This window comes from Apostichopus japonicus, chromosome 3, assembly GCF_037975245.1.
Source record: "Apostichopus japonicus isolate 1M-3 chromosome 3, ASM3797524v1, whole genome shotgun sequence".
NCBI classification, from domain to species: Eukaryota; Metazoa; Echinodermata; class Holothuroidea; order Aspidochirotida; family Stichopodidae; genus Apostichopus; species Apostichopus japonicus.
In genome coordinates this window covers 23354820-23379170 of record NC_092563.1, presented here as the reverse complement: position 1 = coordinate 23379170, position 24351 = coordinate 23354820, and the positions used below count along the sequence as shown (strand labels likewise).

Below are 24351 nucleotides of genomic sequence, written 5' to 3'. Positions count from 1 at the left end.
GATCTACCGAATGTAGTCACATGAATTGACTTGAGTGAAAAAGAGTGAATTGGGAGGAGCGTAGAAGAGGGAAGGGGCAAGGGGAGGGGGGTTAATGGTAGAATAGATGGAATTTGAACTTACTCTGTGATCAATTAAGAGAAGAGTGATGCAAAGAAAGACTATATGCTGAACAGCAGGAAGGCCGGTCTGAAGAAAACTGGAAGGAAAAAGGAAAAATAGCCGCAAATCTAAGATAGATTCCCAGAAATATTTGGCTTCAGTAGCATTCGCCACACTTAGATTCAACAAACAGTAACATATGCCTGTTTCTTTTCACAATTTTTTCCAAAAAAGTTTTTTATTTAGGGAATCGTTTCAATTTTTTTAGAGGAGCACCGCAATTTTAAAATAGCAAAAAAAAAGAAAAAAAAAAAGAAAAAAGAAGAAGAAGAAACTTATTTGAGATTATAAAAGCATTAATGCAGCTCTTTGAATAAAAACATTTTGATACAACAAAATAACATAACTATTCACATATTTTTTTTTTTAAATTTTGGGGGAACATGCACAACACTGGAAAATAAAATTAATCACAAAGTTTCACAAGGACAAAAAGAAAATAGATTAGGGGGGTATTGCAAGGAGGTAGGAAATGGATGGGTGGGAGGTCAAAGGTCGAACAGCCCTGATGATCTTGCAAGGGATAAATGATAATAGTGATGGGGTGGGGCAGAGGGCAGGAGAGGAGGAGGGGGTTGGGTGGGTAGGAGTGGGAGATGAGTATGCAGACCAAGTGACAGCAAACATTACTTTACTCACACATCCATTGATTTGACAACCAGTACAACCACGTAGACTATGACAACCAGCGTCATGATCACGGCCTTCAAACAAAAACCAAAATGAAGAAGAAGAAGACAGGAGGAAAGGCCCAGCATGGCTGAGAGAGGATAAACCTGAGATCAAAATATAAAAAAATTACCAAAAAAAAGAAGTGAATAAATGTGATTATAGTTTACATATGCAGGGGATTAATTTGTTTAATACCCTGCTTTTGTTTTAACTGCTTTAACTCCACAGCAGGATTAAAAATCCGCTACCACATGTTGAGGCAGTACATAGATAATGTGATGTCGCATTCATCTGTTTGACTCTAACCAAAATTCAGTCCGAGTATTGTAGAAAGAAACGTCAAAAACTCTTGCAATTTTGGATGTGATTTATTACGGAGATGAAAGTGCCTGGCCGATAAAATAGATATAAGAATCTAAACCAATAACTAGCTACTTAATTGATGTTCATTTGATGTAGAGTTCTAAGATAATGTGCTAGTTTGACTAATTACAATCTTATTCTGAAACACAAAAAAATATAGATATAAAATAATTGTTGATACTCTTGGTAAACATTAAACAAGTCAGGGGTGCTCTAAAAGTTAACAATTTCAAATCTACTTTGAGATATGAAGATACAATCATTCTTAACAGTAAAAGCAGTTTATTCCCCCTAGATGGACCTCCGTAAATTTTTAAATGTCGTACGGATATTAGCAGATATCAAGTGACAATGCTTGTCAACTCATCGATCTGTAAAATCAAATGTAACTTTTAATTCTTACCATTTCAGGATCCGGAGTATTGAGCCCCTGAAGTGAAAGAAAAGAGATGGGAAAAGGAAACAATTTGTTAGAAAAAGTTATCAAAAAGCAAAAGAATTAAAATGAGGTACTAGATCAAGATTCAAGTCCCAGAATTTGAGATTAGCTGTAATTAACTCACTTATCCGACCTATCTTATTTCATGCACCTTTTGTAGCAGGTTGACAAATCCAAAGGCAAGATACATTGCCATGAACTCAAAAACTTATATATACTTTAAAAAAAACTAAAGGAATGTTTTCCTCCTGTGGATATTTGCGAGAGAAACTGTGGATTGTTGGGAGGGGGGTTGGTAGCAATTCATATAAAAAACATGAAGAAGGAAAACCTGACTTGGAAATTACAAACAACGAAAAAAAGATCAAAGAATCTATGGCTGGAACAAGATTCAAATGTGGGGTTACAAGTCCCAATACCAGTCTGGTCTTACGTTTATTTGCTGCATTTCCCTGGAATAAAATTTAAACTGTAGAACACACCACCTGCTTTATTTATTCAATCAAGATTAGAAGCAGGGTAGGGATTTCAATGAGAAATTCAGAAGAAAAAAATGAAATGTAAATCAGAATTATATATATATATATATATATATATATATATATATATATATATATATATATTAATTACTTACCAAGTATATGAGTGGAACAGCTAGAATGAGCACCAAACAAACACTCCCTAAGACCTTCTGTAACCATTTATCCTTGGCAAGATGCTTAGCAAAGATTGGAAAAGGTGAGTTGTCCAGGCACTGCAGAAGAATGAGAAAAAAATTAGTGATGTTTTTATAGCAAGAATGGTTCAGACACTGCACAAGGAGAAGATATTTGGAAAAAAAAAAGTAAGCGATGTTTATCAAGGATTGTAAAGAACGGTCCAGGTCCTGGACAGGAAAACATAAAGTTAGAATTAACATGAAACATTCTTGTGAGCCTTAAAACCACAAATGGTTATGATGATGTAAACGCAAGGTCTGCAAGCTAAGCGGCAAGACCCACTTTGGGTCCAGTGGGTGTCTCTGGCGGTTCGTGATTTCAGTCTTCACGGAAGATCCTGGGTCGTGGGCCAAACAGTTTGTGGACCTCTGATATCAACCGCACTTCAATGCAACCTTACATGAAAGCACTCTTTTAGAATTGGTTAGTAAGAAGGTTGTACCATTCCGACCACGCCATGTAATTAAAAACACAAAATTTAATTAGATGCCCTTAATCTGAACGAATACAGGTATGTGGTTAACTTCATATCATTCCTTTACATTTAAGTTCTCATTAGGAATGCATAAATTTAGTGTCCCACAGAACTCAATGTTAAATTTATTTGATTTTTTTTAATTTGCAAATTTTCTGACATTATTCCCAATATTTTATTACTGTTCGTGTTACTTTTGGTGACTTAAAGTAGCAGATCAATAACTTCAGAATCCTTCATTCTTCCTTTCAACTGTCAAGTACTTGGTAAAAATGACTCACCTTCCATGAATTGGAGAACGCTAAGACAGTGACGAAAACAACAAAGACAAGAGCAAATGAACCGAGTGCATAGTGAAGATGTTCGTCATGACAATGGTAGTTGAGACCCTGGCCCACGAGAATACACAGCAGAACCACGTTTAGCGCCAGGAGGGCATATCTGAACAACGGATCTGGAAGTCTGGAAAACTAAAACGAAACATGAGTTAAGCATCGAGTTTAACAGAATCGCACGGAAATTGAAAACAGAGATTTATTTCAGGAGCAACTTGATGATCGGGTCCACTCTGAAGCAGCAGAGGATGTTAACGAATGCCTGGATTCGATCGAGATATCAAAACTTGAGCCTCAGAACTTGAGATAACAGAGATACAAAATAATGAGAAAATGTGTTTGACGGAATGTAAACCAGAAATCCACAAGCCTGGTCAGCTAGTATGGACAAAAACTACCCCCAAAATATTAACAAAGTTCTAACAATAATATATAAAAATAAATGAAATAAAAGTGACTTTTCCTAAAATGACCTATTTATACAAACTTGAGACTGAGCATATTAATTGTCTTTAATATTATTTACCTTTTGTTCATAGTTAGGCTGCCTAAAGAGCATTGTACCTCTGTGTATGTCTTCAGATCTACTCCAAGGTATAAAAATAAAGAGAAAAGTGACACGTTAAGAGGAAGATAAATCTAAAAAAAGAGACAATAGAAGATACTCCGTGGCATGAAATGATCTCTCCGTTAAGGGCAAAGGTCAGATGAAGCAGGAATCAAGGTTTGAATCAGCTTCAAGAATCATGTAACCAATGACACCATCAAACGGGAATATATTCAGAATTCTAAACGACAGAAACATTACAAAACAAATGACAAATTAAAGGAGTGTCAGCCAATATGTAACTAAATTGCCACTTTTGTTGAGCCCCCTCACCCCAAACCGCCCCACCCACAAAAAAAACCCAAAAGGTCTGTTTATTCCTTATAAACTTTTCTTACCAAGAAAGGAGCTTTGATTTAAAATGAATGATGGTAACTCTGTATTTCTAGGAGCTCAAAAAAAAAACTAATGAGACATTGTTAGCTGTTGGTCAATTTCCGGAATCCTGTGTTTATTTTGTAGTTGGCTGTTAGTTCGGAAAAAAATGTTGTCTCGTAGAATAAACCCAAGTATATCTTGAAGAAGAATGAATTCTCACATAACCACGATATAATCTATCGACTGAAAAAAAATGTCCCTACTTTCAAATAATGCACTTTCATCAAATAATGTCTTTCCAGTAAAATTGTTAAGTTCAGAGTAATAAGTAGAGACATGTATTGTCTTCCAAGATGTTAGTGCCCCCCACCCCATCCCCCCACCCCGGTGAGTACATGCTTGTCCCAAGATAACACAATGACGTGAAAAACTATGGTTCCATTAAATACGGTGATAAAAATCAGATGGCTGGACATTCTAATCAACACAGAGACATTTAGACCAAAGTTTCCAAAATGTAGAATCTGTAAACACAAAACGGCAAAGATTTCCAAAATGGACTGATTGAATAGATTGACAGTAAGTATGACCATGGTAAATAAAATATATAAAACTCCTTTTTCCAAAGTATATGTAATGACTCGATCTTAAAAGTTCCAAATGTTTCAGAAAGGAAATGATAACAGTAACCTCTCGATTAGGCAAAATCCGAGATAAATATTATTAAGAAATTTTGCGATGTTTAGATCTCTGAGAAAAAGGGAAAGAAGTTTGTAGTGTTGCCTGCTGGAGGGTTTCCTTGTGACAGAATTCACGCTCATCGACAAGTCGTACCAAACTTTTCACAGGTAAGTCGGTTGCAATTTCTTTCCAACAAATACCAACTTTTACAAGGAAATGACAGCCAATTATTATCCCCCCATTCCTCCTCCCACCTATTACAGCCCCCCATTACAGCCCCCATATACAACCCCCCCCCCAAATGAAGTAGCTGCCCACCGTTGTACCATTCCTTCTGTGAATATTTTAGGGGATGGTAATAAAAAAGTGCATATGACTCTATGTAATGGCTGATATGGTGTAGGCAAATAAAACAGCTAACCCAGTTTAAAGTATCACCTTCATGAAACAAACAATGACATAGTTACATAAAACTGGAATGATGGAGATAGTAAAACATAATTCATTTCCATAAAACAGTCTGCTATACAACAAAAAGAGACATCTCAGGGGGGTCAACAGGACTTTGGTGGGGGTTGGGAAAGGAGTCTTCATAAAGTTTATTAATACAAAATATGTTACCGATAACATTGACAATTTTTTTCCAAGTTATAGTTTTGAGGGTGGAGGAAGGAGGTGAGGGAGGGGTCAGGGGGTTAATGAATGAAACGAATCCCTGTTCACCAATATATGAAAGAAATTAGTACTTCCCACCTGACAACAATCCCATGTTAATGTGAAAGAGTGTTAAGTTCAATGATATGAAACCTTAAACTTACTTATCCATTGGATATTTTTTCCTGATTTGTGGTAACTTCCTTTAGGTTTAAAAAAAAAACTAATCAATATTGCAGGAAAAGAAGGGTATAATTTGAATGAGTAGCTGGGGTATTACCTACAACGTACCTCTATAGGGTAACCCAAGTGATTTTTTTCTAAAGGTAACCAGGAGACAACACGCCTATATTTCTTTTTATGCACTGTCACCAATAACCAGAACGGCGAACTCATATCTTTTTAATATACATAACGACTCTAGTTTTAAGCATTTCCATCACCAACTCGATGGTAAAATTTATATCTCACCTGATATGAATCACAGCTATAGGTTTGAACAATACTCTAGCTTAAACTAAATCGAATCGTGGACTTTACATTAATTAATGACTGTCGTTAATCATCTGAGGTAATCTGTTTCATGACCCTATAAATCTATATTACCTAATAGTGTCTTTGACCCAGAAACTTTAATGGTGAACTTTAATCTGAAATATGAAACAATTCAAGGTTTCGATGTCAAGGTATTCTGGCTGACGGCACTAATCTACACGAAACTTCACTTTGAGCAATTAACCCGATACCCTATTACTAAGATTATCTGAATGACACGTACATATTTCATCTTTTAAGGTAGCCTAACCCACATTTATACATTCTTATCTCCTTGCCGTGGGTTTAATGTCGTCAAATTAATACCTGATTCCATATTTTTTTACTTTAAGAAGAAAATCTGCTTTAAAATAACGATTTCAAAAGCACAAACCAGTGAGAACGTCACCTGTACTCTATCGAAAGAACGTGAGGCACCTTGTGTTTATAAGGAATTCTGGCTCTCTGACAAACATTTGCAGGAAAGGAATCAATTATAAAGGTTTTGCTCCTAATTTGTAAATTATTTTCTTTGCTCTGTATAGCTACTTTAGAGCATTAGCTTCCAATATCCTACTCACCTTGTTCTTAAGTTAAGCATACAAGGTATGTAATATTTCTCACATAACCGAAAAGAAGTTCCAATACTCTTCATTAGATTCAACGGTCAAAATTTCTTCTTCTTGAAGTTTGCCGAATATTGTGCCAACTTTAATTGTGGCTACTACCATTGTCCATAAAGTCCAATTAATCCACTAAAAGCGTTAAAAAATGCCATTTGAAAAGCTTTGTCGATTGACCACTTTGTGTAATCCCTAGCGTTTTTCATTTGCGAACCGAGATGTGCGTTTGACCTATTTACAACTCTGTTGGAGATCCTCGATATGTTATGAGACCAATTTGGTAAAATCATACAGAAGTCGTCCGCCACAGGTGGGAATTAATCCATTGCCTATTGACTTATCAAAGAGATTAAACCACCAAAGACGAGTAAAACCATTTAAAAATTTTTTTTTTTAAAAACTCTGTACAGCTTCTTGATGCAAAAAAAAATAACAACAAAATGCTTTACTTTTTAAAGTTGATTGCTTCGATGGCCTCGAGTAACCTCTCGTTGACACGCTTCTCGAACATGACAGACTTGCGGTGTATTCTGAAATAAAAGGGAAGTTGGAAAAGAGATCAGATGTAAATAAGTCTATTCCGTAGCCTAGAATCTTTCCAATAACATTTAGAACTCCTCCTCCTCATCATTCCCTCTTCTGTAGAGGAAGATGATGAAGAAGAGACGAGCATCGGCGATACGGACAGATCAATCAAGATTAGGTAGCTTTCCTGTCCTACATGAGATGGATGTATTTGGACTGCATGCTTATGCATCTGGGGGGGGGGAGGGAGGGTGTTAATCTCTAGAGATTGCTGTATAGAACTATAAATAACAAATTAAAGTTACATGCTCATTAACTTAAAAGCTGAGACCAAACTGTGGAGAAAATGCTCGACACATTTTAGCAGAATACCATTCAAGCAAGACTTGCCATCTCAAAGGTGTAAATCTGCAATTTTGCCACCCAAACAAAGAGAAGAAACAAAGAAGAAAGATTGATGCCCATGCCCTGGAGATTTTACAGAAAAATCTAATTTAAAAAAAATCTCAACATTAGAAACGTTCTAAAATAGTCATTTGTGTACAAACTACTAGGCTTTCCTTGACAGATTTCTCAGGACTTTTTCTCAAAAGTACAAGTTTTCCATTTTTTCACAACACCATGTAAATCTGCTTTACTTTGTTTTACCACTTTTATGTTGTTTTTTTGCATGTGAAATTTAGAGATCCCACTGTGAGACTGATAAATAAAGCCGTGAATCTCTCATTTAAACTGCGAGAGTTGGCAGGTTTGATTCAGGATGACTTTGCATTGGCTTATGTAGACAGAGGAAGAATACGATACTGGAAGTTGTATCAAAAGAAAATGTGAAGACTTCAAGACTTAAGGGCTGAAATTTATGATATCTCTGTTCATATCTTTTGCTCCTTGCAACAACACACAATTCCAATTTACGATAAAAGACTGTAGAATCAAATGTCTGTATGAAAAATGATACTTTCTTTGCAATAATTTATCTTTTTCGTTAAGAGGGGGGAGGGGGGGGAATGACCCATAAGGGGTATATAAAACCAAAGCTAACCAACGATTTAATGTTGGATGTCATAATTGATGCATGCCTTCTTTCCTTTTGTTACTATGGCAACACAAACCTATTCCTTAAAGTGACAAGACCAATTTCATGAGTTTGGAGAAAACATCAATCCACAGTTTTTAAATCGATTTTCTGGTTTATATTAATAAGGGTCAGAAATTTGAAAAATCCAAGATTCCTTTCTTTAGGTCATGTAAGATTTTACCTATGAAGAGCCATATAGCAACTTCAACTGTCTAACTGTCATCCACTAATATCAGTTCCATTTCTGATTATCACCACTTTTTTTGATATTCACCTGTCAATTTCTCACATTGACCTGCCAATGATCTTGCTTTATACATTTCAATATTTCCAATGTACAACAATTGTTGCATCTTCCAGTAGTCTAGTAGTTAAGCGCCACGAGAATTATTTCATTGTTTGTTTGGCACTATATAAAAATTATGTATGTATTATTGTTATTATTAGTCAGTTGAAAGTCCATCTCTAAATTCCCAAGTCTCCACACGTACCTTTCTAAACAACCACCTGCCTCTAATGACAAGACACTGACAATGCATCACACCTGCCACAACGACATATCAGTTTCCGAAAATAACTTGGAAAGCCGGGCAGTGACCTCACCCTCTCAATGCCTCTACTAGACCCAATCACATCAATATACACATCTAACCGAAGAGTTGAAAGGAAATTGGCATGACATTCAAAAAGATGACCCCATTTTAGTGATCTAGTCATAGTCTGTATATGTACACTGTTATTGGATACATGTGACTTGTTCCTTATTATACAACTTGAGCTTTCTTATACGTAATTTCTTTTCGTTGGAAAAATTCAGACTCCTTTCAAACAAAATTTGAGGGAAAAGGAGGGAAGGTGTTGTATTCCCAGAACTCCATACATGGCATGGGGGTATTGAAGAAAGAAAAGATGCATGAGTTACAGGAACCATTAACGAATGTAGTAGTGTAAAGGAGAACTGTGATCATATCAGTGTAGAGTAGCAGGCTTCACTATCCTAGAAACCAGTGATAGTGTTCACAGAGATATGATGAGAGTGGGTAGCAGGCTTCACTATCCTAGAAACCAGTGATAGTGTACACAGAGATATGAAGAGAAGCATGGGTAGCAGGTTTCACTATCCTAGATAAAAGTGATAGTGTACACAGAGACAGGAGAAGAAGTGTGTAGCAGGCTTCACTATCCTAGAAACTAGTGATAGTGTACACAGAGATATGAAGAGAAGCATGGGTAGCAGGTTTCACTATCCTAGATAAAAGTGATAGTGTACACAGAGACAGGAGAAGAAGTGTGTAGCTGGCTTCACTATCCTAGAAACCAGTGATGGTGTACACAAAGACATGAGAAGAAGTGTGTAACAGGCTTCACTATCCTAGATCCTAGTGATAACATACACATATATGGGAGAAGCACACATTTAGTAGGCTTTATTATGCTAGACACCTAAACAATAGTGTACAAATAGACAGAGCTTAAAGCTGTCTGCTATGGGAGGAGCACACATTTATGTATTTTAGATCCTCCTGCAAGCAGGAACTCGCAAAGCAGCCATCACTGGCTTATCAAAGCCGCAAGCTGACTGAAGTCAGTCTCTTAGATTCATATTTAATATCCATGATTATGAATTGTCAACTGTCAACAACTCTGTAACTGGACGACAAACATCAATCTTGGAGTGACTCAAACCGGGGACCTTATGATTGAAAGGCACCGGCATTAACATTTAGTAGGCTTTATTATTCTAGACAACTAAGCAATAGTGTACAAATAGACATAGCTTAAAGTTATCTGAATTCAACAAATCTTGCTGTCTGCGTCTCTTCTCTCATGCAAGGAATCGGTCATAATTTTAAGCAATATCCTTTGGAAAATCCCATCCATATCACCATGGCAATGGCTGCCATTTTGGGGTTAACAACTTAAATAGTACACTGTAACATACCTTGTACTGTGATCAGCAACAGTGTATGGGAACAAGCAAGTATTGAGGACCGTCAGACCCTGTAAGAGATAACAACAGAGTACCTCATGTATACAGGGTATCAAATGTCAGGCAAAAACCTATCAATACATCACAATGAACTAAACAGAACCCACTTCAAATTTCATTAATGTTAACACAAAACTTGAATATGATAAAAATTGCTTTAAACTTTTCCAAAGTACCTTTCTGGGTGTTAGGGATCTTACCCTTCCAAATTTTATTCCTAAAAATTGTAGAGGATTAGAGAAAAAGAAAACCCAAACCCCCAATAAAGGAAATTGTTTCCAGGATGGCAACAAAATGATCATTGAAATTTGAGTATGAGTGTCAATTTTTGTGTGTGTTAATTTCTAGCATATTTGAGGACAATAACGATGACCATTTAAATGACATTTTATATCTGAATTTAACTCGGCTATCTAGCAGTATACACTTTAATACCTAAGTGTAGATACAAGGTTTAGAGAAAACCTCTTTTAGTGTCTGAGGTTCTTTCGTCGAATTACAGACAATGACCTAAAACACCTTTAGTAAAACCGATACAGTAGAAAGATTGACACAAAGTGACCAGTTTTAATTCAGTTGTTATTTACAGGGAATAATTTATCAGCTATCGCATCGTAAAATACTCTGCAAAGTGCTATGCAAAATACTATGCAAAATGAGCAAATTGCTATGCAATTGCAAAGACACATAGCAGTTTTTGTACACAGAAACCATTAGTATTTTTCGAGGAGACAGAGCTGAAAGCCTTCAAAAAAACTGCTACGCAAAATTTGAACACTAAAATGATTCTCTGTATTAATAGAAGTGATATTAATGACCATACCACCACTGAAACAATTAATAATTATAGAGAGCCATAAAGAATCCATATCTAAATTTACCTCATCACTTTATAATACCACACTTTTGTCCTAAATGAAACTACAAAACCAAGCGAAACGTCCAATTTCTCTGGGAAATTTTTATACCACATTCGCATGTTGGCCTTTACCAACTGGAAAGACAAAATCCCTCAAACCACTCTGACGGAAATGGACAAAGAAATTTTAATGAGAGCTTAAATGAAGCCATGGCAGTATACCACCAAATTTAACTCATAAGATGCAATTTTAAAACCAGTTTTATACCTTCATATATTTCATCAATTTTCTCAAAATTACACACTTTTACTTAAAATATAGTCACAATGGTCCAAGGAGGATACAAAAATAGTTCTACTGAATCCCAGCAGTTCTTCTTTTGCTTTTCAGATTTTCGATGGGACGAAACTGGTGCATATATTTGTAAACGATCTTGGCACAATAAGAAGAAAGGAAGGTTGAGTCAAAATGAGCCAACAGTCTGCATGCACTATCACTGGGGTGGCCGATGGGGAAAACAATGACGTCACGGCTATACTTACTGAAATTCCGATACCCCTTGGAATCGGTGCCACGGAACCCGTGGAGAAGGGCGTGTCTGCGCCCCAGGTCTCTAGATACCTGGCCATCCTTATAGAAGCCCTCTGGCTGCTCATCTGTTGATGGTTGCCGTTATGACCGTTCTCCATCACGCCCTCCGTAGAATTGTTCTGAAACAGATCATTCATAGAAGAGGGTAGTGTAATATTGATCTTACCAGGAGCTGTATCGTGGTCGAAATGATATTGATTAGAACTCGATAGGCAAGTTATATACACACAAACACACGCTCGCTCACGCACCCGCACACACTGATCAACACAGACACTGATGAAATTAGCAGCAAAGACCAAATACAAAAACAAATCTGTTTCAACCCCCCCCCCTTCCACCTGACCCTCATGCCACCCTGATTCAACTCTTATCCTCTCTTTATCTCCAGAAATACCTCTTCACGATTAGCTAACGAGAGACAAGAACTTGGGGTGAAACATCAGAAATGGGTACAGCAAACAATGTGACTGACAATAACACCTGAATCAGTACTAGAGAAATTACATAAATGTTAGAAATGCCAAAAAAAGGCCGGCAGAAACCCAAATGCACCCCCTCTATGCCCCTAACACCCCCCCCCACCCAACCCCATGCCCTCATTTAAATTTCTGGGTTTGGTATCACTAACCTGGCTGAGCATTGACCTCGGATTTATTATGAAAAATGTTTCCATATTGAGTTCCTTGATGAAGTCACTTCTCTCTCTGCCATAGGCTGGTTCGACGTCGTACTTGCCGTTCAGGCTGTCAAGGGTTGTTTTAGTGATGTGCACCCTCCTGTTGAAAGCATACAGAAGAATTCGGTATTAAACAACACGTGTTATCAATACGTGGTTTAATTCTGCTGCTTTCCAACTACCATCAAAGCTCTCTATAAATGCCAAACTTCATACTTCATTGGTGTTTATGACTTTCTTTTGTTTACAATGACTCCATATATCCATCTTTTGATATACTGAAGATCTCTTGTGTCTTCCTGAGGAATATGAACCCGATGTGCCGCTGCTCGTAGAAAGAATCTCAAACGGTGTAATTGACTCCTGAGGTTTCAAATTCCTCTCCCCAAAAGTACACAAAATATTTTCAAATAAGAACCAAAGAAACTGATGCAAAGATGCTTTTAGACTAATGTCTGATGCTGGAGGCAAATCCATCCTTGAGAGCTTCCTTCCTCATCCAACATAACATTAATAAATATTAAGTAAAACTGACTGAAGATATAAAGGGGAAAAAACCATCAATGATTAAGTCATTCATAATCTAATAAATTAATCCATGGCAACAAATTAAATGAAAATTAATGGTTGCTAACATTTGAAGTTGATGGATTGCAGAGCTTTCTGAAATTTTTCCTCAACTAAAATCGTCAACAAGCTGTTTGCATGAAATTAATAATTTAAGCAAGTTATTACTTTCAATTTGTTTTTTTCCAATTCCAAGAGATACTCAAAATTTCTAATTTATATCTGTGGCAGTTATTAACTGCACAAACTTGACTATCCTACACAATACTGACAACAGTGCAATTCAAGAGTACAAAATTATTTTTTTTACTAACTAATGATTCAAAGATGTACAACAAACATTCAAATTCCAAAAGTAAATATTACAATGTTCCATTTTGGGAGGTATCCTAGTTTAAAGGAGCTGTCTTTTTGTATTAAAGTGAGTCTGTGATGTCATAGTAACACTACGGTCTGAAACCTTCTAATTTCTCTTTGTTTTTTTACATATTTTCAACATATTTTAAATAAAAAATAAAAAAAATTAAATAATTTTTTTTTTTTTTTTTTTTTTAAATAAAAAATTTGAGGTTGAAACCAATGCCCATCATTAGGTCATGCTATTTAAGAAGCTCTTCAATATTCCAGATTCAGCATTGGCAAAACCCACCTCCATTACAGAAAATAGACATGGTAATAGATAAAGCAACACATAAACAATCCCAGGCAATTATGGCTCGACGATGTCATATTATACTTGATCAAGTCTTCAGCCTTTTGTTTCAAGGAACTTTCAAATCTTTAATATCTCCCAAATGGAAAAAGAAAGAAGAAGATATTTCTTAGCTTATTTTGGAAAGTTGTTCAGACAGTTATCTTTAGACCGAAATAGATGGTTGGGTTTGTGTCTCCTTTCAGCCTTGTTGGACTGCCTAGTATTAAAAGTAAATATTAACTTTACCAGGTGACTTCCTTTGTGAGGTGAGGTATGAATAATTGATCTATAAACCATACAACCGTGCAAAGGATAAACAAAGACGCCGACTACCTTTACGACATGTTTACTTTTGTGTCGTATTATTTGTTGAACGTAATCATTTTTGTTTTTTCTTGTTTATACATTTTTTGTTTCACCCCCATCATGTGTTAATGTGAGTACGCACTGCAGACAAAATTACAAACTTTCAGACCGAAATGATAACATGAAGAGATGGAATGAAGCTATCTGTAGTATAGAGTCGATAATACATACAGTATTTGTTTTTGTCTCTTTTCTTTTCCCTGTGTATTTAAGACATTTCAGAATGAGTTTTACTAAACACAGGGAGGATGTCAGATATCGCAGAAAAGAAACCCCCAAGGGCAGAGATGATGGGTAGAAAAGAAAAAAAAATTATTGGGGAATTATTTTTTAATAGGTTGCTATGGTTTCTGATGGTGTGACATTATCCTTCTCTTCAACCTGAACATGATTAGTTTTGGCAAAGCTTACACTAAGACACAGAATTATGTTAGGACAGAACTGAAATGTGCTGAAGTGTATGCAAAGTCAATATTTGACTAGGGAAATATAAGATGTTAGAAACAGGCATATGCTTTGAGATAAACAAAACAGGTCTTGCATAAGTAACTTTTCAGCAGAGACCTTGCTTACATGATGTACTTCTAACAATAATACTCATCCAGCATGTACAGGGTAACAGCCTGTGATATGACTGCACTTAATCGCTAGTTCATTACACACGTGCTGGAAGCCGAGCGTGACTGATGATGTGCAGCTCCCTCCTAAAAACCAATCGTACCATTGAATTGCTGTAATCAACACATGGAAATGTGTTTTTTTCCCCCAAGGTGTGGGAATGCTATTAAATATGATCATTATCTAAACAGACTACAGCATATGGCTTCATCAAATAACCGTGCGGTACGATACTCTTTTAGAATTACTTAAAAGTCTCCTATTTCATTTCAGAACCATGGCTATTAGGTTGATCTATTCTCATCTCTATTTTTACAGTTTTGAAATAAAAACGGGCAAACAAAGATGAGACTTTCCCTCATTAACTTCTTAGTTTCGCTATTCATTCAGAATCACACTAAAAAGGATGAAAGATGAGAATTTTGGTTGTTATTCTTTAAGCTGACAACTCAAAACTGTTGTATGCTGTCAGAAAAGAGTGTCAATCGATTTAAGAGCTACTCAGTAAAACGCATGACCATGAGAGACAGTAATGTGACACAGCAACGGTAGCTAACGATGTGACACAACAACAGTAGCGAACAATGTGACACAGCAACAGTAGTGAATGATGTGACACAGTAACAGTAGTGAATGATGTGACACGGCAAGAGTAGTGAATGCTGTGACACAGCAACAGTAGCAAACGATGTGACACAGTAACAAACGATGTGACACCGTAGCAGTAACAAAGTTGTCCCATGTCAGTATTAAATGATTTTAGACTTCTTGTCTTTGCTTATATGATGGAGTGCAAACACTGCGGATTTCAATTTAAGTGTAACAACATGCATGATGAATGCATGTATTGGCACTGGTGTTTTGGACAGGAAACCATCCACTCAAAAATAGATAATTAATATATCAATTAAGGAATGTGTGACATTCTCTTAGATTTAAATGCGGGCCTTTGTCGGGTGCAAGTCACTGACGTGTACACAAGATGTACTAACAACAACTACAAACTCGAGAGGTTTCACAGCAAATTCATTCAACGCCAGTAAGATCTGTTTCTACTGAAGGGTTAGCCTCGCATAACTTTACACAGTCTGTATAAGAACTGATGTTTTGTAATCTACTAACCCTGGCTTTCCTGAGCTTTCCATGTGATTGGCTAAAGTGACATCATGTGACCAGACATCATACTGCCATTTCTTGAGACCCAGAACCCCGCACAAGACGTTGCCAGTGTGGACTCCGACCCTCATATTAATATTCACATCTGTGGCATCACGAACACAACTGAAGATGAAAAACAATTTAAATACTGTCAATTCTTTTTCAAATGATTGAATACATTGACAGTTTTACAAAGGTCTCATCTTTTTCTGCTTGGACAAAGATTAAAGAACATTTTCTGACGCGATCTGTCAAGTGAATATTCCTACTGTTTGTCTTGCACGATCATTTGCACATTTTGATATATCCGGTTCAAAATAATCATATCAAATGTTTTGAGAAAACTGAAAGCTTAATCAAAGTATCATTTATGGGAGATTAAACTTTACGATAACTTTATGATAACATTATTTGGGCTGCAAAGTTCTTGGTGGAACTTCGTGGAACTGGTACAGTAAACCGAGACCATTCGCGGTCAAAATGACGACAAACTTACACAGAAATACCACAGATTTCAAAGAGTGCACTTTAAATATATTTAAAAAGTCCCTACGCTACCAAACATTTGATATCTCCTTCCATTTTCAAAATATTAGCCAGTTTGAGACATAGGGAAGTCTATGATTCTTTCATCACTATATTGTGTAAAAGTAAGTTGCCTGACGTTTAGATCTTAGCAAGATCTTCTTCAAAGGCTAAATGTCAAGTAACAGTAACAGAAGGGACAAAAACACACACAGAATACAGACAGGTTAATGAGCATGGTGAACACAAAGAGATAGATGTAAGGGGATTAGTAGACAAGGGATGGAGAGAAAAAGGAAAGAACCCAACAAGGGAAGAGGAGAGGTAGGAGATAAACAGTACAGGGACAAAGAGAGGATTAAGTGAAGGGGGTAGGGAATAAACTAGAGAAGGACAGTTACTGTTACTTGTCATTTAGCCTTTGAAGAAGATCCTGCTAGGATCAACACGTCAGGCCAACTTACTTTTACACATTCACTTACACAGGCTCTCTAGTGGATAAGCAGTTTGCTAACAGTTTTATTTTATTTTGATCACTATATTGTGGCACAATAGTGGCATGCAAAATGGGACTTTGCAAACTCTCCTTTGTGGTTTAATCCAGTGAGCACTGAGTAGTCCAATTAAGTCGTGAATGTATTTGTGTACAGACTCAGGGGATATTTCAGAGCATGTGCCTTTAACTGGGACTAACTGTTTGCTGTGCTCCTTTCAAAGGGTAACAACCATCAGGCAGTGACCGTTTATTAGTGTCGATATGAGCCAGGACAATTGAAGAAAGGTGACCAGCACTCAACTTTTCCTGCCGGCATTCCTTGCTATTATTTTAATTTTAAATGCTGACTAAGATTATGTAACCGGTCCTTACAAAACACAGCTATCAGTCCAGGTGATAACTTTTGAGAATTGACCCCCTCAAAGATCTGATGCCCATCTATGAAAGTGACTGAACTACTTAGCCTAACACACAGACTATTAGGTGAGTTCCTCATGCACAGTCTCAACCTGTTACAGGTCTTATTTGTGAAGAAAATATTTTGTTATCCTACAACAAGGGATAACAAAATACAAGAACATACTGTATTAATTAAATCTGTCACTGGGATTTATCTTCACAACTTGCAAGATCTAAATGAAAGATATTCATTGCATAAATTTTGAATCCCCCCCCCCCAACCAAGAAAAAGAAAAGAAAAAACAGTTCAAATCAAAAGGCTATAGCTTGACTGACCTAAAGCCAAGTGATAGCGCATTTTAATATATTTTATAAGCTTTCTTCTTACTTTATGGACTGACACATATCCAGACCCATCTGTACACAGTTTGCAGCATGGCCAGGTCGGGAGATTGGCAGGCCAGAAACGCAATAGTAGCAATCCCCTAGAATCTTGATTCTCATACAGTTGTGAGCCTGTCGACGCACGAGCGAGCGAGCAAAAAAAAAATAGAAATGAAAATATGAGAGGAAAAAAAAAATGAAAGTCATCAATACTTCTGGCAGCCCTTACAAATATCAAATCAATCAGAGTTGTCGAGGTACAACACAATTTGATGTAATTATTACTGACAGGTAAAATGCTGCCCACCTTGTGTATTCATCAAATTTTCTTTCTTTTTTTTCCCATTTGTTTTTTTTTGTGTTTTGGTTGATATCTTTTCATTTTCTTTCGCAATGACGGGTGGGGGGAGGAATGTGCCTCTATTATTGACAATTTAAATTTATTGCAATTGTATGAAACACGGCCGTGTTAGATCGACTCGCGGTGTAACTTGGGTTGGGTTTATTTGATTAAAAGCAAGAGAACCCCAGGTAAGAAAAAGACAAAACGAAAAAAAGAAAATTGAAAACTGTCGCGTGTAGAATGGCTAGGCATTAACGGACGTATTGAGGCATTTACGGGATGAATTTCTCCCACTTGTTATTTACATTTTGATTCATTTTAGCTTGCTTCTTCTTTTCTGGGGCTACTTTCCTTTTTTTCTCTCCTCCCCCCGAAAAAAATATAAAATAAGGATTGATTGAGCATGTTATGGAAGAATAATTACTTGTTACTGAGATGAAATTGTTGCTGAATGTAAACATGTGTTTGTAAAAGGAATGAGAACGTCAATCACAAAACCCGAAATAGGTGGCAGTGCATAATTCTCTCTTATGTTAGTATGTCTCTCTGTGCGTAGATTTAATAGCTATTATTTCTGATTCTGTCAAAGCTTCGACTGATCAAGTAATCAAGATGCATTATAACTCAAGATGAAGATATTTTTTGTCAGACATACATCGTTATGAATTACCATGGTTCCCACTGTACTGTTAAACAAGTGAAATTCCAAACCTTTTCAAGACCAAACCATGTCTTGCAGTTTACTATGAAGCCTACACACTACTAAGACCTAATGTTAGGCTACTGTACCTACAGTAAGCCTCACCATTGTAACTCTTGCAAAATGTATGGTAACACCATTTCATTAATTTATTCTTGAGCCATGAACCCTGAACATGACATTCTCTGGCCATATCTTTTCACACAAGGTTAATTTATGCCGTTAAAAGTCATTTTGATATGGAGAAGTGTTCAAATGAGGATTTTTCCTTACTTTTCCAGACTAAACTTGTGGGAACCATGAAATACTCAGTGGTGAGAAATTTCAATCTTTCCCCAATAAAATATTTAGTGCATTGGCCAGGTCACCTCACCCCCCACCCCTTCCCCTCCATCCACCCTAACATTTTTTTTACTAGGATAGCACCTATTAGAGTTACTTTGTATCTGTTTGATAATCCAATGAAATATGCACCCAGTTGGGACAATTTTTTCTATACTGTAGTGTCATGTCCCGCTTTCAGAGCACTCGTATTGTCAGTACGAACAGTATGAATATCATGTTTCTATCAGATCAAGGTTAGGAACTGTTTGTACTGACAATACCAGTGCTTTGAAACATGATATTGGAGTCCAGTTTAGAGAGGTATTAGCATTAGGAAATTGTCCCAACTGGCTGGAAATATGAATCTACATATGAATATGCATCTATATATATGAATATGCATCTATATCTTACCTCAGCTAGTTGGTCAAATTTTCCAAATAACTCGTTGAGAGTTTTCACTAATTCTGGTGGTGAGCACCCACTGGCCAGTGCAGTAAAACCTACTATATCTGCATAGAGAATACTGCGGCAAAGATGAATGCAAAGAAAAGAGAAAAAGAAAGGCATTGAGCTTCCAGAATCTGTGAATAACAAACTCATATCATGATATTTCATCAGTGATACTAACATTAGATATGTTAATTTTCATGTCTAATACTTAAACAAATAAGCACAAAGCAAAGGCAGAAAAAAAAATTATTGTGAATAATGATTTGGATTTCCAGTTTTCATTTAAGCAAAAACAACATATCAATTTGTATATATACGTCTACTGCATGCATATGCATGTTGTAGTGGTCACCATGGCAACAAGTAGTCATGACTCACAAACATACAAACATTGAGGAGACTAATGGGTTGTGGATGGCTAATTGACTTTGGAATGTAGCAGCCTGTAAGTCCCTGCATAAGATTTTGGTAAACACAAAAACAATCATACAGTTATATAAAATTCCGAAAAATAGAAAAAAAATTGTCACAATTTGGACCCCACATTAACTTGACATATTGATTTCATTAATAACTAGTATAAAACAATTATTTCAAATCTATCTATAAAAATTATTGGAATCACATTTCTACGCATAAATGTTCTAGAAACTGACAGCCTCTAAATATGCTAACAGATCTCTTCTCGGCTTCACCCCTGCTTTCTTCAAAAAAAATTTAAAAACACGCCGATTATAAAACCGAGGCAATATTCAGAAGGAGGAAAATTAAAAATTAATATAAATTCTCCCGACAAAACCACAAGTTTTCGTACCTTCAGATTAAACTAGATCCCTTTCATGGGGATTTGATATGAAGAATTTGCTTGAACCTGACTTTAATATTCAAGTTGCGCTTGGCTAGCCTTGCTAGACTATAAGGCACTAAGAGTATAAACTTGCATGCACAAGAGACCGGTTTAATGATGGAATTATTCTCTCGCTAGCAGATGTTTCTTATACCCTGGTTTTGCAGTCAAACATTTGTCAGGGGACCATTCGCCATCTGCTTCCCTTGGCATCAGGAATCCTTGAGAACGCAAGGACAAAACTCGGTATGGATATTAGAAGGCCTATGTAATCTAATCCTTTTACAGATAAAGCTTTGGGAATTTATGCCATGAAAAAAAAGGAAAACCTCAATCATAAAAAAAATGGAGAATTAAAAGGAAGCCATAAAGAAGTCATGGTTAGGATTTGACTTCTTCCGTCTTAAACAAATTCTGATCTTCAAAGCTTGTGAGGCGAAATTACGAAAGTTTTATCGTGAATGTGGATGCCGGTTTGAAAAAGTTGCAGTCCAGATTAAAGCTTTACACAGGCAGATCACGATGCAAAATAAACATACCCGTATTTGCTTTTCCCATCGTTTCCACATCGGCGGATTCTAAAACCATTAGTGCTTGCGGTATAGAACGCGAGGACATTCATGTGTTTAGGGTCCTACCTTAGGGATTTCTATTCCACCGAAACACATTCATTATTAAGGAAGACTTTATTAAAATGTTCTCTTGAGGAGACTGCAATCTTTCCTCACAAAGTGAATTCATTGTTCCACATACACATTTACTTCATGCTCAAATACAGTGTAAACTGTGTGTATAGAAATATAAACTGAGCTTTGATGGACGTTTTTCAAATCCAAAATTCTGTGTGGATAAAATTTGATACACCCTGTGTGGGTACTTTGTATGTATGTTCGATACTTACACTGATACACTGATAATAACGCTAGACCCTACCATACCGCCCAAAATGTATCAAAGAAATAGATTCTATCATCATCATCCTCCTAAAGCATTCAACACTTCCTCATTATTGCCTGCATGTCTACACCATACTGTATATTCGAGGCTCTAGTGAAATAAATGCGATTTTGATTCGGAAACAAAATTTTCGGATATTTCAAATCTGGGCAGGGAACGTCGGTTCGACTCGGAGCACCGGTTCCAAATCTGTAGAGTAAACTCTCGTCGAACCTTAAAGTGACCCGGGAGGCAATCCTAACATTTGTAATTTACGTAAAGAAGATGAAATCAGAGTAAGCTGTGTATTACAAAACATTACTTCCTTTGAGCGCCAGATTTGTACTAACCAGGAAGACATCAAGACAGTATGAGTACAAGTACGAGTAGATCTCCCCTTGGGATCAGAACAATTACAAGGACAAGGTTTGAAGTGTGACTAAGGGGTGCTTGATCCTGCAACAGAGCCTATACTATATATCCAAGGTGTCAAACGTACACATACAAATACACAAGTGCAAGTAAACAGTTACTACAGCTCTGCTAAAATAAAAGTATGAACTGCAAACTCTGATCTGAAATCTAAGGTACTAAATACACAGAAAACTTCTGGAGAATGGCGATCTCTCCCTGATGGCCTGGACTATAACGGCTTAATTTAGATTCGTCTTTTTGGTACAGATTTTTTTTGCTATTTGAAGTTTTGTTGGTGATGGTCCATGGAATGAATTTGTCGAACCGGTAGCTGGCAAACGCCTTGCTCTTCGGTTACGGTACTATCGGCACGAAAATTGAGACATGGAACTTCACTTACCTAACGTTTTTATGTCTTTTTATGTACAAGTTATGAAAGTGGGTGGTACTGTGGTTTTGGCGAGGGGGCATCGGGGTCATTGCAGGGTCTCGTACCCTCTCCATCATTTCTGTACGCATCTCTGCAGCAAGGTGGGCTGGAAGCACAGACAACAAAAGTTGCTCCTATGACCAAAAATAAGAGATTTGAAGGGAATCAAACACAAGTTGCAACAGTTAGTTAAGACAAAGAAATGCATCCGAGTGGATCACAAAAGAGGGGAGGTGGTGGGTAAGACAGAAAATACAGAATAGATGGAAATCATACCCTGTCAGTCAATATTACTCTATAAAAAAGAGGATTTAGTAAACCAGAAATATTAGAAATTATGGTATGGTTCGTACGTTTTCACCGTTTCCTCAAAGTCGAACCAAGTTGGGAGTCTCCTTCACAAGGTTTAACGAATCATTATTTCACAATTTTTGTTCTCCCTGGGCGGGATCCCATTAGTAATACTTGAACAATGTGACGATACCAAAAAATTTCAACTCTCACATGCCTACTGGAGGGGAAAAGAAAACATCAGAACTTTAAACATATTTTGTCATCGGTGGGAAATTGAGATACATCAACTGTCTTCAAATAGGATGCACCATGTTGGAAGATATGGGGTGAGGGGATATGGTGCTAGGGATGGAGGAAAGTTAGGAAGTGCAGTGGGAGGTAAGATACAAAATAGAATTAAGAAGAGGTCACTTAAAAGTTAGCTTTCAGGTCATGTTGAACAAAGCAGACTTCTTTGGGACCGCAAAAGTCAAAAAGTTCTGTAACTTAATTAATCAACATGCAGTCTACTTTAAAAGACATGAGTGGTGAGGAGGTTGTGCTCTGGATCTATATATCTATGCAGGAAAGTTGACTATCTTTTGTTTTTTAGTGTAATGTAATAATAATAAAAATATTCCACTTTTATATAGCGCTTTATACCAGCAATAGGTCTCAAAGTGCTTTACAGACATTATATTACCCCTGGTCAATGAAACCTGTACCAGAGACAATCCCTCCAGGCAGCTGCAGTTATATGCTGTGCCCAATGACAAGTTACCTCACAGGTACCCATTTAACCCCTGGGTGGAGAGAGGCAATTGAGATTAAAGCATCTTGCCCAAGGACACAACGCAATTAACTAGGCAGGAGTCGAACCAGCAATCCTTGGATCACGAGTCCGACGCCTTAGCCAATCGTCCACCACGCTCTCTAAGGGGATGATGGGTTACCTGACTTTACTCAGGGAATTAATTTTTATTTATAATTATTATTATTATTATTTATTATTAATTTAATCTGGTAAATTTATCCCTTTTAGAAAGGACAGGAAGTTCTCAAGCTTCTATCTCTGTCATAATTGAGATTGTGGTAAACTTTGCAGACTGCTATTATAGCAGTTGCCATTTTACTGAATTCATAACAAATTAATGAGTTTGCATTTCCACCTCAAAGACTATAAAGTTTTCGTTAAAGTTGATCTGCTTTGGTTACTCCAATTTAAATATTTATCAAGTAGAAACATGGCAGTTTCAGCTTGTAATTCATCATGACAATTACAACAATTGCATTAGCCCTCTATTTGCCAAGGAGGCCAAGGCTGAAACCTTTGGTTACAAGATTAGGGGTCACTATGGTAATACTTGCAATGTGCATGATATTTTGCAGCTTTGAAGTAGATACATATGTTCGAGATTTTTCCAAGCTTTCATCACAAATATCGTCAATTTCAATTTTGTTCCATCCAACTTTTTTGGCAACCATCGAAGAATCGTTGGCGACCCTGCGAAGGGTGCGACCCTGTGAAGGGTATCAAACCCCACACTGAATACCAGGGGCTTAGCATGCATCTGCCTGCATTCAAGCCTGGGACTGCCTTAATTTTCACACTGGCTTTGTACCTCTGAATACAATCTGTCAATATTTGACATGAGAATAGAATATTCAATTAAATATACAACTAATTTGTTTACAAGATTTCATCCAAAACTTTATGAAAATCAACTCCAAAAGGTCGCTTTAAGTTCAGTCAGGAAGCTAAAGCCTGTATGACATAAATAGTTCCAAATATCTGTTAATTTCTTTTGAAATCTCCCTGTGGGCTGCTGAAGATCAGCAGAGGTTTTTCTTCCTTTGGATATCATTCCATAACAAAATCAATCTTGATGACATCTGATCGACTTTGACATGTCAGTTTGATGTGGTTAATTAAAACCAACAGATAATGGCATTAAAATAACCCGACTCTAAACTAAAAGTTGAGCAGGTCACAGGCCAAGAATGCACTATAGCTGTGTTATACAACAAACATTGCCAATGGGGGTGGTATATTGTCACTTTGAATAACTCCATAAGAACTACTAGCTGAGCTGTACTTCAGTGTAAGGTGATCGTAACC

At 36.8% G+C, this 24351-nt stretch overlaps 1 protein-coding gene across 3 annotated transcripts in view; it reads right to left on the bottom strand.

Moving 5' to 3' along the window:
- The window catches only part of LOC139965529 (adenylate cyclase type 2-like), a 64032-nt gene that overhangs the window by 12909 nt on the left and 26772 nt on the right, over positions 1–24351 (bottom strand). For all 3 annotated transcript variants that reach the window (XM_071967969.1, XM_071967970.1, XM_071967971.1), the window contains 14 exons: positions 21930–22093; positions 19294–19405; positions 17517–17644; positions 15673–15831; positions 12258–12405; positions 11578–11745; positions 10128–10186; positions 7032–7112; positions 3692–3749; positions 3112–3300; positions 2271–2390; positions 1601–1627; positions 802–938; positions 124–199 (listed from right to left, as the gene is read on the bottom strand). In XM_071967969.1, coding sequence (XP_071824070.1) covers positions 124–199; positions 802–938; positions 1601–1627; positions 2271–2390; positions 3112–3300; positions 3692–3749; positions 7032–7112; positions 10128–10186; positions 11578–11745; positions 12258–12405; positions 15673–15831; positions 17517–17644; positions 19294–19405; positions 21930–22093 — 1626 coding nt within the window. The remainder of the gene's footprint in view (positions 1–123; positions 200–801; positions 939–1600; positions 1628–2270; positions 2391–3111; positions 3301–3691; positions 3750–7031; positions 7113–10127; positions 10187–11577; positions 11746–12257; positions 12406–15672; positions 15832–17516; positions 17645–19293; positions 19406–21929; positions 22094–24351) is intronic.